The sequence below is a fragment of the Colletotrichum tamarilloi genome (genome assembly GCF_030869305.1).
Source record: "Colletotrichum tamarilloi strain Tom-12 chromosome Unknown Scaffold_23.1, whole genome shotgun sequence".
Taxonomy (NCBI): domain Eukaryota; kingdom Fungi; phylum Ascomycota; class Sordariomycetes; order Glomerellales; family Glomerellaceae; genus Colletotrichum; species Colletotrichum tamarilloi.
In genome coordinates, this window is record NW_026849406.1 from 24,315 (window position 1) to 39,319 (window position 15,005).

General features: G+C 52.6%; 5 protein-coding genes across 5 annotated transcripts; 4 read left to right on the forward strand and 1 right to left on the reverse strand.

Moving 5' to 3' along the window:
* Positions 1-85: 85 nt before the first annotated feature.
* Positions 86-1,160, forward strand: CTAM01_07393 (uncharacterized protein; the record flags this gene model as incomplete). The annotated part of the gene is made up of 2 exons (XM_060523416.1): positions 86-583; positions 651-1,160. The coding sequence occupies 2 exons, from the start codon at positions 86-88 to the stop codon at positions 1,158-1,160; spliced, it is 1,008 nt and encodes a 335-aa protein (XP_060381792.1).
* A 1,958-nt stretch (positions 1,161-3,118) lies between these two features.
* Positions 3,119-3,847, forward strand: CTAM01_07394 (uncharacterized protein; the record flags this gene model as incomplete). The annotated part of the gene is made up of 1 exon (XM_060523417.1): positions 3,119-3,847. One exon carries the CDS (start codon positions 3,119-3,121, stop codon positions 3,845-3,847), a length of 729 nt encoding a protein of 242 aa, XP_060381793.1.
* Positions 3,848-9,519: 5,672 nt separating this feature from the next.
* Positions 9,520-10,317, forward strand: CTAM01_07395 (Ras family protein; the record flags this gene model as incomplete). The annotated part of the gene is made up of 1 exon (XM_060523418.1): positions 9,520-10,317. One exon carries the CDS (start codon positions 9,520-9,522, stop codon positions 10,315-10,317), a length of 798 nt encoding a protein of 265 aa, XP_060381794.1.
* Positions 10,318-11,211: 894 nt separating this feature from the next.
* Positions 11,212-13,721, reverse strand: CTAM01_07396 (phosphoketolase; the record flags this gene model as incomplete). The annotated part of the gene is made up of 2 exons (XM_060523419.1): positions 11,212-12,149; positions 12,206-13,721. The coding sequence occupies 2 exons, from the start codon at positions 13,719-13,721 to the stop codon at positions 11,212-11,214; spliced, it is 2,454 nt and encodes an 817-aa protein (XP_060381795.1).
* A 791-nt stretch (positions 13,722-14,512) lies between these two features.
* CTAM01_07397 (uncharacterized protein) lies at positions 14,513-14,998 on the forward strand (the record flags this gene model as incomplete). Its single annotated transcript, XM_060523420.1, has 1 exon — positions 14,513-14,998. One exon carries the CDS (start codon positions 14,513-14,515, stop codon positions 14,996-14,998), a length of 486 nt encoding a protein of 161 aa, XP_060381796.1.
* Positions 14,999-15,005: the final 7 nt, after the last annotated feature.

The following is a 15,005-nucleotide window of genomic DNA, read 5'->3' on the forward strand; positions in this document are numbered from 1 at the left end:
TCAATCAAACAGCCAAATTCTATCAACCTGCATTCTTGATACTGAACACTTTTACTCTTTGGAATTCTCTTTCTTTGCCGTCACAATGTACAACACATATCTTGACTCATTCCATAATCTCCAGGCCAAATCGAACACGTTCCAGAAACGTCTCGATGACCAGCGTGCTGAAGATGGTACCCTATTCAGTGAAGCTGCCGCTTTACTAGACAAGGCCAATGACGCCGCCTTTGAGGGACTTGAGACCTTAGTCGTCCAACTCCTACAGATAGCAGATGGCGATTCGCCTGTCGGTAAAGACGCTGTACCGCAGCTCCCCATTGCTATCGAGCTCTTCCACAAGCTGGCTGAGTCCTGCGAAGGTTCCGTTGACCGTATCGGTCAGGAGTTCATAGATACGACTCAGTACGGCGGGGAAAATAAGCAGCTCCAAGATGATATCCAGGCACTCCTCAACAAAATCAGTGGGGAGGTCCTTGGCGCACAAAGCGCGCTCCAAAGGGCCGAAGACAGGCTCAGGAGCTGCTCCGAGAGTGTCGCGATTGCTGAAAGCAATTTGAGGGATGCGAGAGATAAGAAAGATGTAAGCGGCTTTTGTACATGACAGAATTACTTGAGCTGTCTGCTAAACCTTTATTTTTGATATGTAGGGCTGGTACGACGTATCCTCTTTTTTTGGCGGGGGCGGAGATATCGATCACCAAGTTCGGGTGAACGAGCAAAACGTCAATACGTGCCAACGAAATTGGGAAGATGCCAATAGGGGAAAGAATGACTGCTGGAATAACCTTTCCAATTTGCAGAGCTTGACCCCAAGGGTACAGGAGCTTACAAGGCTCTTGGATGATCTCTTCTGGCAGATGAATTTTGAATATGAGAAGATCGTCAAGGACAGAAAGATCATCGAACGGACTTGGGTGGCGACTAGGGCGCTTGACTACCACGTCAGCACCAACGATGTCGACACCTCCCGTGATGACATTCTACGTCATGTGGTTCAGTTGATTCACATGAGAGTGGAACAGGTGGATGAGGATCCGGATGTCCAGCGGTTCAAAAAAAACATTGAGAGACGGATGCGCGAAGCACTGGGTGAGGCTCATGTCAAAGAGCTCCACCAGGAAAGGAAATTCCTCCCCATGGAAGATGCCGACTTTTAGTCTATTTGTGCTAGTCTCAATTTTGATATTGTTCCTAGGTTAATCCTCACCTTGAGACGAAAGAATTAGCGATCACCACTACGATAAGTCAAGGGTTCCAAATACGTAGGAGTAAGGCAGCTGATGTCAGTGCCGCAAGTCAAAGTGCGGAACCAATAAAGTATCTAGGCATCCACGGCCCGGGCCGTCGGCTCTCGGGAAGGTTTACAGAAGAATCCGCGCATGGAGAACCAGTATTAGATGAAATAGCTGAAATTGCAAACTATCTGCCAGTGGCTTCCTGAGCTACTAACAAAACCCTGTGTGAGGGGTATCACACCCGTCGCGGGTCGACGTCAGCGCATGAGCCTCCAGCTCTTCTCCAACTAAGAAGTGATGCTCAACTTTTGGTATGCCAGGATAGGGGCAATAGGATCGGATGTTCGTATAATTCGCCAATACCCCTCATAGCAGTACGTACCCTTGTACTAACGTGGCCCACGATCGATGGGATATGCCGAGTGATAGAGATGCAAGTTTGTGTTGAGACATGTTTGCAGTTAGAAAGGGAGCTAGGCCGGCTGGTGGGGAGGGACCGGGTATGCGGAACTGGCGTCGCTACCTGAGCTAGTGCTGTGCAAGTCAACAGTCAGCCAGCCACGGGACGGAGAACGCTGGCGCGTAAGGGTGCCGAGGCGCTGCCTGAAGCGGGGGTTGATATCTCGAAGCAGCTTGGATAAGGGTGGTCAATGATTTCAAGTCCATCACGCAGCATATATCGGAAGGACCATTCCGGAGAAATTTGCCCGTTGGCATTAGAAGGACAGAGGCGCAGACCTCTAGAAGACATGGTTCAAGCCAGGCTCGCCTAGACTCAGCAACCCCACACCCAGCCAGCCACATGGGCTTTGTTAATTGATGAACTAGTTGGAGAGGTCGATTTTATATACGGGGATATGTTCATCGTCTGAATAGAGTGTGGACATTCAGGTGGTAAAAGAGGGGCAAGGCATGGTTCGGTAGACTCGCAAATCACGACGCTAGACGTGAAACAGGATAATACACACAGCTTAACCAAGTAATTAATCTTGACAAGGAGCACATCACATGTGTTTCAGGCCGGGTAGAATAGCTTCAAATGAATTGATATCACTATCACATTCATTAGCCCCGGTCTGGGTTACGATCGATCACTCAGCCGCATAGAGTCACCGAAACCAGCAGCCAGGTGTACGAGGCTTCCGCGTGGCTGGCTGATTGGAAGAAATACCTAAAAGATTTGATTCCGTCAGCCGATTGCCTTCATGAAACCACGACTGCATGGCTTCCTTTTCGAAGTAGGTAGTGATGTGTAGAACCGCAGCTGGACCAGTCACTCCATCAACCATCACACTCTCAGTCTCGGGCCATCCAGAGGTAGACCATCCGTGATCCAGAAGTGTAAGTAACCAGTTAAGCGACGCCGTATCTTTCAACTCCGGTGGTCTCAGACAATTTCCCTCGTTTAAGAGTTATAGAGACAGCACGAAGAGAAGTACCGACGTTTGCATACAAGACGCCACCAAATAAGTCAAGGTTGCAAAGATACGTAGTCTGTACTGGAAATCATACTGAATAGCATCACATTTCCAAACCCAGACACGAAAGTCAGTGCTATAAATGAAGCTGCCCACCCTTTTGCGTTGTACAATCAGAAAGTGCCCTATCGCCTTTTCATGCTCTCCTTTCAGACTCCAAATTCAGTACGCAAACAATGTTTTTGTCCAAGTACTTTGTTTGGCTCACAAATTGAAATAGATCCAATTCTCTCTTGAAGAGGCCGCTTCAGACTATTCTGTCTACCGCCCACGCTCAGCCCCTTGCGAGTTGCAGTAGCCCTGTTGAGGTAACCGACTCCACCCCCACCGATCTTGCAAGTCTCTTGCTGTATTGATAATTTAGCGTCTTTATTCAATGTTAACTGACTGGCCATAGTCAAAATGGAATCGAAATATAATGCCAGCAACGATATCGCAGATAAACTCGCGAAATTAGATCGTGGCTCCACCGTCCTTGAGCTCATTACCAAATTCGAGCAGGCGGAATTCCTAAAAGCAAATCTGAAAACCGATTCTCTGTCGAATAACTTGGGCAAGCCTTTGCTTGATGATCACTATGCAGATGGAGCAGCTGAAGGAGTCTGCTCGGCTGCGGTGATGCACTGGCTTGATACCGGCAACGTCCCCGCTCCCACCGAGAATATGGCTACAAAGCTGTCTCGAGTCCAAGGCTCTTTTGACCTTGACAATGAGCGTGAATACTTGAAATGGATCAGCAATCTATCAGGCTCTTTCAAGAAGCTCAAAGAACCTGTCAAAGACAGCAAGGGCTTGAATCTCGACGACACCCAAGTTTTCATCAACTATCTGCTTGATTTCTCGGGTAAGATTAACACAGAGTTCAAGTTTTTCCTCATCCTTTCTTTCCGGAATGGCATCAAACAATGTGCCCATGCGGTTGGCTGGAATCTTGGAACCAGAAGCTTCTTCGATCCCAATTACGGCGTTTGGAAGATCAAAACACCCGGTGCCAAGGATAGCAGTTGGAATTTCATCCCTTTCAGTAATGGTTCCGATCCTGCCACAGACATTGCCTCTTCACTTCTCGGTTTGGATGAGATTCGCGAAAAATACGGGAAGCAAGTCTCTGTCATGGCTATCACTTTCTGACCTATGTTTGAAAAAGATTGTCTTGTAGATTAATCTTCTTTGAAATAGCTATTATTTTGGGCGAATTCTGGCAGAAAGTGAGCGATGATCCTAGTCATGCTGTAGTCGTGAACCCATGCTAATTTTCTTCACGGTGTCTTATTGGTTTGACCAAAAGTTGATGATACAGGCTGTGACACTCGTTGTCAATCAATATTACTAACAAGCGAGGTGTTGAGTTCAAGGAAGTCAGAGATATGGAGGACCGAGACATAATTGGCATTTAGGAACCAAAGCAACTTGATAGAATGAGTTGAGAACAAAATTCCCATGGCCCTCGGATTGTGAGCTGCAGTGAGCAGCGGTATGTCCAATAACATTGTGACCTAACAATAGTGTTTAGATCAGCACTTCTTTCGACGAATCAAGTTGAATGGGTTCATTCTAGGTATGTGGCTTAATTAACGTCCTGGATTTTGTAGACAGACACGTTATTCCGTTACTCACATTTGAGTTCCCCAAGAGGGCATCAATCAGCAGATCAAGCCTGGTCAACGTACCTAATCTGGACTCCCGAGGACCGCTTGCAAGCAGAGGACCCTCGATCGGATGGGATGCGGCACAGTCAGATCTCTCCCGTCGACCCGGATTTGTCCCACTGAACCGCCGTATCAAGCAAATGATCTAGCGGTGTCTCACCGGGTACCGAGAGTCTAAATTAAGGTGGCCGATTCTTGTTCGGCCCTGCTCCGGATCCCGGCCATGTAGAGTGGCCTGCCACTAAATATCAACGACTTTCTAACAGTACGTCCCGACAAGATGCTAGCCAGCGACTTAGCGACTTAACGACTTTGCGACTGGCACAGTCCTTATTGATCGATCATTCAAAATGCTATTGGGGGGACCGAATCAGGGATACAGTCGAGCACGGGGACTGCTTGTTGGAAGAGTGCCCTTCACTGAGCTACAGTACACTGGAAGCACACAATATGGATCATGCGATGTCAAGTCAAGCTATTGAGTCCCACAGACTAGGAGCCATCCGCGCTCGGTTTTCACGAACCCGATGAATCGATTCTAACACCATGACAAACCCTCCAGCGATACAACCCGGGCATTAGTTGGCATTCAGCTTGCTTGTCCAAAGAGTCCCGAGGGGGCGAACCATGACCACGCAGGATCAACAGACGACATTGGTTTGAGATGCCACGGGGAAAGTTTCACAGGATTGAAAGCTGGAACCCCCGGGCCCCTGTCACCCCACGACCTTTCCAGGAAGAAGGGGCATACCTGTGACCAATGCGGGTGAGGTGGCATTTGACAAGATGTTGAAACGCAGGTTCACCATCGTCATTGGAGGATAGAAATCCGTACACCTGATTGTACCATGATGTTTCCTCTACACTGCAGAGTACGAAGTATTCGGGGAGAAAATATGCAGCTAATTATTAATACCCGCTGGGCTGACCTGCATCGGATTGCGCCGCCATCAGCCGCCCAGGGACGAATCTGCATGCAGTCCGCCTGATTGCAAGGCGTTCTATTTTGCCATGTGCATGATGCACCTTCGACGCAGGGGGAGGGAAGCGGGAATGCATAGAACAAACATTGTTCGATCGAAGGGGATTGCCCGCCTGCAAACAGGAATTGGAGTGATCGCGTGGCACGACAAAGCGAACAAAGAGAATGATCCCAGAGACACGTGGTATGAGATTCAGGAACGCCCCAAACCCAAAACCCCGGATGAGAAAACGGTCTCAGAGGGGAGGGGGGGAAGAAGTGCTTGCTTGCTTGCTGCTTCTGGTGGATGGTGTACGGACTACGAAGTACTACGTACCAACCTGACCATGGAACCGGGAATCAGGGCCGAGTGGGCGATGCGACGGGGATAGCGTCATCGCTTGGTGTTGAACTTGAACCCGCCAGACCGGATGCACTTGGTTCCATTTGCCAGGCAGGCTTTGCCTAAGTAGCGTGAAGCGTGAAGCGTGAAGCGTCGCTGGAAGTCTCCATGTCTTGAGTCTTTGGGCTTTCACTCTGGAATCGGGAAACTGTTGCAGAGTAAAAATATGTGAGTCTCACTCGCTCTCCTCACAGTGAGACACCATGCACCAAGAAAAACGTTGTCGTAAGGCATCAATTGAAATTCACCATCCCAAGACGGGTTACGAGTTTGACGCAGAACTAGACAAAATAGGAAGAAGGCGAGGAAAATCTTTTTGCAGCTTTGCGCCGTTGCGGGCGTTATGAGTCCTTGTTCCTGGAACCTATTCCTGGTTCCTGGGGTTGGTGTTTGGTCGCTTAGAGGACGATCAACTGTCGCCAAACAGGGGCAGCCAACCACAGTTTACGGGTTGCCAGCGTCGCTTCTCAAAGGGCAAACACCATCTTGGATCGATTGATTGATTGCGGCCCAGCCTACTGGGTGAGAGGTGGTGGTGGTGGTGGTGGTGGGAGGCGGGCGTTAGGCCGAAAAGAAATAGGTGGCTGCAACTATCAACGTTTCTCAAGTTGTACTTTACGGATAGACGAGCAGCCAATGCGACGCAATACGACACACGTTTACAACAAACGTCCTCCGCTCAGCCACTGCAAGGCGAAAGGGGAAAAAAAGGAGGTCGGCCCCCATGACGAACATGAAGACATTGTAAAAAGTTGACAGACATCTCGGACAGCCCGATATGCAAGGGTGAAAATCTTCACAAGCAGATTGCACAAGTCTCCACGTTCATTTATCGCAGTGAGAAAGCAGAGAGGATTCGGAGAATAAGAAGGAAAGAAGGAGTGGAAGAATGATAGATTCGAGATTCGAATGTGGACCACTGACCGCGGCTCTCGGATCCATTCTCCTTTCAAAAAAACAAGCGCCGTCTTGCAATTATTCTGCATCGGAATGGAGTACGGGTCCGTAACATGGCATGTCCAATAAATAAACATGCAATATTATTTCGCTGTTTTAGTGTTGAGTTGTCCGCAATCTCATTTCAGCCCACCTACGCGGTATTGCTGTGAAGCCCCCCCCCCCCCCGGGTCTCCCCCGGCCTCTGCACTGACAAAGATCCCGGACGGTGGACGGAGCACCTAGCGGGCCAGCAGCATCTTTGACATTTGCAGTAGCAGGGCAGCAGCAGTGGTACCCTGCAGATATTGTGGTTTTTTTCTTCTTTCTGCGCAGCACGGGCATCTCCAGAAACAGACGACATTTCCATTCTTGTTTATTGAAAAGGGTCAAGGAGCGGGAAAAAAAGGGAGAGCAGTTTTTTACTTGATATTGACGAAACAATCAGAGACGCATCAGGAAGGGGCGGAAAGGGGGAAATCAACACGGAAGGAAGGAAGGCAGGAAGGAGGGAAGGAGGCAGGCAGGTTTGTCTGCACCTTCTTCCCCGAGGCCGAGTGATAGGTACGTATACATACACAATACGAAATAGGTACCTAAGAAGTTAGGAATACTTGATACTTCATGCTGCTCGTTGCCTCTCCATTTGTTCCATCGTCACAACGTCACATCTTGGATCAGGGTGATCAGGGTCCCCTCCCCTCCTCCAAACGCTTTCTTCGTCACCAAGACCAAACACAAATCACAAATCAAAGCCATCAATAACCCCCCCTCTTCGTCCCTCAGTGACGACATCTCATCCTCGTCCGGCGCCCCGGCATCCAAAACCCAACGCTACCCGTGATCCGTCAGGTTTAGCTACGCACGGTTTGAGCAACACACACCAGTGACCAGCAACACCACTCATCGGAACTGTAGGCACGATAGAAACACCATCGCTGCAGGGAGCTCCCCTCCTGGAGCTTGCGCCCACCCCTCGTGCGATCCCACAATCACCGAGACAGAGCCGCGCAGTCGCATCCCGTCTTGCAGCCAAACAGCGCCCGGGATAGACTCTTTATTTGAATACCAGTACCTCACCGGGTCAGAGCTGGAGGTTCCCCATCAGAGCTCCCCCATCGAGCAGGCCTCATCCCTCTTGTTTCTTCCACCTCACCCTCGGACGGGGCGACGCTCGAGCACTCCAGTGACCACTCTTTTTCTCTTCCACGACCACCACAGACATCTCATACGAGCACGACAAGGAAAACAAATACATAATAGGAGGGCGGAACGAGGAAGAATAGAGTCAGGGGCCCGGTCCTTGGTCTGCTCGTTGCTTTTGCCCTTAATCCGCACCCATCTTTGAGCTTTGGGTTCCGATTGTACTCAATTCGTATTCTACCGACATCCTTGTGTACCTACCTTGGGTGGTTAACTTCCCAGTCTCGTAGGTTCTTGCCTTTCAAGTTTCGGCCCCCAAAGACCGAGTGCATCCGTCAATCCTTCCCTTCCATCGATTCATTGCAACGCAACGCAATACAATACGACGCAACACAACTCAAGGTCCAAGGAAGAGCGTACCGTAGCACCGCCGCCAAGGGTCGCTATCAAAAGCAAGCGCATCCCCTCGCTCATTCTGTCATCTCTCCAGCCATTCATCCATACCGAATACAGTCCACCCACCACCATCCCGCATTATCGCTGCGATATTCGGGCCATCCCAGAGACACACCACCCAACCATCGGCAGGCCTACCAACAGCCTCGTCACACTTTCGGATTTCACACCAATATCCCATCCCGCAGCTTACCATCAATTTTCACCTGTTGATTGCATCTGCGGCGGCGCCCAATTGACCAACGACGTCTTCTGCTCCCCGCATCGCTCAAGCTCCCACTCGCGACAAAAGAAACATCTTGTCTCACCTTTGAGGGCGAAGAATACGAACGGGTTCTATTTACGTCCAGTCAATCCATTCCCACCGATTCACTCCTCGCTCATTGCGACCTCAACGGTCTACACTCTCTGTCTCGCGCGCGCGCGCCACACGATACGGATTAACCCCAACGACACCTCCATGATCCCATCCACATCCCTCTTGGTGGGCACGTAGAAAAGGCGACGAACGACACCTGCTACCCGCACCAAAGCAACAAGATCAACCAAAATAACAACCACGAGGCGAAGAGAGGCGACGCAAACCACACAGACGCACACCTTTCTTAACTTCCGGTGTCTTCCACTCTCCTTCTCGTCTTCGCTTCCCCCACCTTGCCCAGAAAAAGCCCACGGTCCCAAACGAACGAACCCTGTTTGGGGGCCGCTCCCGTGAACGATTACGCCACAGCCTTTTGCCTCTTACTCGATCCTAACTAAAAGAAGAAAAACGGTCGAACCGCGCGCGCGGTCTGAGAGCCGAAACGAAGCTAAGAAGCACAAGAGCTGCTGCACTGCCGTCCGACTACCTTGCTCCCACGAGCCTACGAATACCTTACCTGCCCTACCGCCGCCACTAATAGAGAGTCGGACCTCTTCTTATCTCACCTCACCCACCACCACTTATTGTACTAGCGACTCTTTCCCACAAAACTTCTCGACTGAATCTCCCGAACCAGAGTTCCCTCCCGAAATATCACCACGAGATCGCACTCGACCTTTCTTCGAAAGCTCAATTCAACGCGTAACGCAGCAAACAGCGCATTTGCGACGCCAAGTCCACCGTCATCAAGCGTCCTCTACTCGCGACTTCCAACGGCGCACGCGACGTGTGACGACACAACCTCGGAGCTGTCCCCGCAATTCGAGGCGGCCGACACTGGACCACCACAACCACCACATCTCTGGTCTTTCGGAACGAAAATCAACTACCACAATGTCAATCTCACAACAAGCCCCGACGCCAATCTCGATTACCATTTGCGGCGACGGCGGCTGCGGAAAATCCTCTATAACTCTCCGTCTCGTGCGTTCGCAATGGACCTCCGAATACGACCCCACTATTGAGGACTCCTACTCCATCACCCGCAAGATCGATGGACAAAACTACCACCTTTCTCTTACGGATACGGCCGGGCAAGAGGAGTACCGCGGCATGTGGGCATCATCGAACCTCGGCGCGGATGCTTTCTTGCTCGTGTACGACATCACCTCCCGCGATTCCATCGACGCCCTCCAGTACTTTAACGACCTCATCGACATGGAGGCAGAGACTCGCCTCGATAATGCTGAGCGCGCAAAACGTGCCGGCCTCTCACCCTCCTCCTACCGCGATACCGTATCTGCCACGCCGGGCGCTAAAACCGTTCCTCCCGTTAAGATTGTCGCCGGCAACAAATGTGACCTTCAAGAGTCCCGCGCCGTTCCTGCGGCCATGGGCCTAGACTGGGCGCGTCGCCGGGGGTGCGGTTTCATGGAGACGAGTGCACGGCTCGAGGTCAATATCGAGGAGACGTTTGCGCTCATTGTTCGTCGCGTTGTTGAGGCTAGGCGCATGGCGGAGCTGGGCGTCAACGAAAACATGGAAATGGATCGGAGAGGAATGACCAAGCCGCTAAGTCCCCTTCCGGCAGGCAGCGAGCAGAATGAGAAACGCGGCCCCGGTGTTCGGGGTCCGAACATCGAAGGCAAGGTTGGCAAGGCATCGATATGGAGGAAGCTCCGGTGCTGGTGAGGCTTTGACTTGATGGGTCCCTAAGCCAAGATGGCTTTCGAATGTCGATGTTGCATCTAAAGCTGTTACGGCGGGGTTGCTACTCAAAAGTGAGGCCATCAAATGAGACCATGAGCGGCTTCGCCTGTCGACCTGTGGCTGAGATGGGGGGGCCGACGAGGAGGTCCAAGCCTATCTCTAGAGAGACCCAGGGACGAGTGTGACAACCAAAGTCATTGCAGGCCGTTGCGCAAGGAAAGGGTCTGCATCAAGCGCCCGCCGATGAAGCATGCCATCATCCACGGTAGCAGAGGCAGCTTTGACAGCCGGTACATTGTCGTTTTTGCACATTGGGATTTCAGAGAGATTGGGACTTACACGCAAGTGTAGCATTATCAAATAGGGGCGTTTGGGAGTCTCGAGCGCAAGTTCCTCACCGCCTGTTGTACGGGTCGTGAAGGGCGAGGGATTGTACCCAGAGGGGGGTTGGGCAAAACACCACCGATATGGCCTAGGCTGTATCTCAACTTTTGCGTTTTCTTGTGTTTTTTGCTTTCGTTTAGATACCAATGATGCGTGTGAATTATCAAGCATATTCAAGGTGAAGCAGACTGGCCATGTTCTTTCCAGTGTGAGATCTTGTTGAGATGAATGTAAATCTAATGAAAAAACACATATATTTTGTTTTTCATTCAACTTTAGAGCACATGTGCCACCGCCGCGACAAAAACCTCATTCTCAAACTCGCAAAAAACTGCCCTGATATCTTCTCCTCTTATCCCGAGTATACCACAACGCCGTAGCATCAAACAAACTCTTTTTGAAAAAACGTTACTGTCTGTGAAACCTGTCCAAACATTTCATCTAGTCGTTTCTTCCATCTAAAGCTTTTCTAATCCCCATCTATCAAAAGTCTTAGGTGGTGATCTTGGCGACCTTTTGCCACAGGCCGTTGTGAGACCAGGTCCAGTTCTTGAGGAAGGGCGGGTCCATGCCCGTCTCGAACGCCTCGATGCGGGCGGCGATCTGCTGGTTGCGCAGCGTCTCGCGGGCGGCGGCGCCGCGGTTGTGGAGCTGTGGCATGCGGTCGATGGCGTCCATGGCGAGGCTGAAGCGGTCCGTCTGGTTGCGGATGGCGAGCTCGAGGGGCGTGTCGATGTTGCCCTTTTCCTTGTAGCCGCGGACGTGGAGGTTCATGTTGCCCGGACGCTTGTAGGTGAGGCGGTGGACGAGCCAGGGGTAGGAGTGGAAGTTGAAAATGACGGGCTTGTCGTCCGTGAAGAGGGAGACCCATTCGGCGTTTGTGAGGCCGTGGGGGTGGTCTTCGTGGGAGATGAGCTTGAAGAGGTCGACGCAGTTGACGCAGCGGATCTTGAGCTCGGGGAAGTGTTGCAGCAGGAGGTCGATGGCGGCGAGGGACTCGTGAGTGGAGATGTCGCCGCACGAGGCCATGACGAGGTCGGGCTCCTCGCCCTGGTCGGTGCTGAACTGGGGCCAGATGCCGATGCCCTTTGTGCAGTGCTCGACGGCCTTCTCCATGGTGAGGTACTGCAGGTGCTCCTGCTTGTCGGCGACGATGACGTTGACGTAGTTTGAGGAGGCGAGGCAGTGGTCCATTGTAGAGAGGAGGCAGTTACCGTCGGGCGGGAGATAGATGCGGACGACCTCGGGGCTCTTGTTGGCGACGACGTCGAGGAAGCCCGGGTCCTGGTGCGTGAAGCCGTTGTGGTCCTGGCGCCAGACGACGGCGGTGAGGAGGATGTTGAGGGAGGCGATCTTGTTGCGCCACTCGACTTCGAGGGCCTTTTCGATCCACTTGCAGTGCTGGTTGACCATGGAGTCGATGACGTGGACTGCACAATTTGTTAGCATCATGTTTGTTCAATACGTGAGAGAGAGGTGAACTTACTGAATGGCTCGTAGCTGTTGAGGAGACCGTGACGTCCGGTCAGGATGTAACCCTCGAGCCAACCCTCACAGGTGTGCTCGGAAAGCATCTCCATGACACGTCCCTCGGGGGCCAGGTTGCCGCCGTTGGCATCCTCTTCAAAGTACTCGCCCATCCAGACCTTCTTGCCGGCCTCGTAGACGGCACCAAGCTTGTTGGACTCGGTCTCGTCGGGTCCGAACAGACGGAAGCTCTGCATGTTCTGGGCCATGACATCCCGAAGATAGGTGGCCATGTTGTTCATGCTGGCAGCCATGGTGCCGCCAGACTTGTCAACCTTGATAGCGTACTCCTTGAAGTCGGGAAGCTTGAGAGGCTTCCTAAGAACGCCACCGTTAGCCACGGGGTTGGCACTCATGCGGCGATTACCGGTAGGGCAGAGGGACTTGAGCTCATCCGAGATACGGCCGTCCTTGAAGAGACGCTCGGGCTCGTAGCTGCGCATCCACTGCTCGAGGAGCTTCATGTGCTCGGGGTTGGTGGCGGCGTTGGGGATGGGGACTTGGTGGGCTCTCCAGTAGCCCTCCAAGTAGTTGTCGTCAATCTTGCGGGGGCCAGTCCAGCCCTTGGGACTGCGAAGGACAATCAAGGGCCAGATGGGGCGGAAGGCCTTGCCGGAGTCGCGGGCCTGCTTCTGGAACTTGCGGATCTCGAGGACGCAGTGTTCCAGAGTGGCGGCCATGGCCTGGTGCATGGTATCGACATCGTCGCCCTCGACAAAGTACGGCTGCCAACCGTAGCCGAGGAAGAGGTTCTCCAGCTCCTTGTGGGAGATTCTGGCCAGGATCGTGGGGTTGTTGATCTTGTAACCGTTCAGGTGCAGGACAGGCAAGACGGCGCCATCCACAATGGGGTTGAGGAACTTGGTGCTGTGCCATGCAGTTGCCAGCGGACCAGTCTCGGCCTCACCATCGCCGACCATGGTCAGGGCAATAAGATCGGGGTGGTCGTAGACGGCACCGAATGCGTGGGAGACGGAGTAGCCAAGCTCTCCACCCTCGTGGATGGAGCCCGGGGTCTCCGGGGTAGCGTGGGAACCGATGCCACCGGGGAAGGAGAAGGACTTGAAGAACTTCTGCATGCCTTCAACGTCTTCCGACTTCTCTGGGTAGACCTCGGAGTAGACACCCTCGAGGTACGACTGGGAGAGCACGGCGGGGGCTCCATGGCCCGGGCCGGAGATGAAGATGGAGTCGAGGTCGTACTTCTTGATAAGACGGTTGAAGTGCATCCAGGTAAAGATTTGACCCGGAGCTGATCCGAAGTGACCGAGTAACCTCAGCTTCATGTGCTCCTTCTTGAGGGGCTCCCTGAGGAGGGGGTTTTCTTTGAGGAAGATCATTCCCAAAGACAGGTACAAGCTGGCCTTGAAGAAGTCATTGTACTTTACAATGTCCTCCTTGGAGAGGGGCTCGCCCTTTACTGTTGACCGGGCTGGGCCATAGGGGCTGATGGACTCGACCTCCTTGTCGGCCATGTTGATGGTGACGGGAGGTAGGTACGTAAGTGTTGGTGATGTTTATCGTAGGTGTGTTCAGGCCAAGATGCCTTGAAAGGGGTGGTTTAGAAAAGGAAAGGCAAGAGTTGACTGAAGTCCGAGAGGGCTTGGTCTTTATACCTACTAGTCAGGCCGGAAGAGGTCAGAGGAGAGACAGAGAGAGAGCAAGATATGTTGCGGTCATTTCGCCCAGAGGTCGGGCGGCAGGCGGGTAGCTCTGCCCAGGCTGGAGTTTGATGCTCACGTCTATGGTGCTGATCCCCGGTTGGAGGCCGGCGGGCATCGACTGAGTAGCGTAAACGCAGGTCCGGGAGCTATCAGCCGATGTTGACGGCTACCAACCTGGGTTGGAGGCGAAGGTTGCGAGCGTTGAAAGAACAAGGGCATACAAGCAGGGGTGGGGGATACGAAGATACGGAACGGAACCTTGTGGCACGTAACACGTTCCTTGATGGGGCTCCAGGTGAAGCATCTTTTTGGGACTTCTAGCCTGGGGAGTTGGAGAAGTGGTAACCCCAGGTGCGGGACCCTCATTCATTCCACAACGAAAGGCTTCAATGGGCTGGCAACGTGGGGGGGGGGGGGGAGAAGAGAAAGAGATGTCGGGTGTCATGGCATCCTGGCAACGTGGACTTCTGGCGTGGGTTGCCGTTAGTGGCATATGGCGAAGTTTCCTTCTGGGCGGTCCGGAAGCTGCCTATGACAGGGTGACGGGACGAAAACTAAGAGGGCGGCTGCAGATGAGCTGAGGAATTGCGGGTTTTCCTTGCATGTTCTTTTGGCGACGAGAGGTTGATCGGTGGGTGGTGCTGGTGATTGTGCATGGGGAGAAGAGGTGGTCTGATTTTCTGAACGCAACTCAACTGCGGCCATGGCACCAGGCGACATGTAGCCGACGTCACCTTACGCCCCACGTCGGTATCGGTTGTGATCCTGTCCGCGTCATAGTGCTTGATTTGCCCTGTCAGTCCGTTTTCAGGAGATTGGGGAAGGATGTTCAGGATTCAATGGCTTTTTGGGTCAGGAACGCTTGCACCTTGGTGGTCGAGAGGTCTCAGTCAGCGGAGGAAGTACGGAGAAAAACTGCTGCTCAGATTTCAGAGTCGGGGCAGCAGCGGGCCGAGCAGAATCGCCGCTTCGGGACATGGTACGGTACCTTCAAGGTACGTATCCAGCACCGTCGGCAGCTGCCGGTTGCCGGCCCGGGCTACGTATCTACGGTGTCCATGGCGAGCCAAGGTGAAGACAGTGACTAGCAAGGTG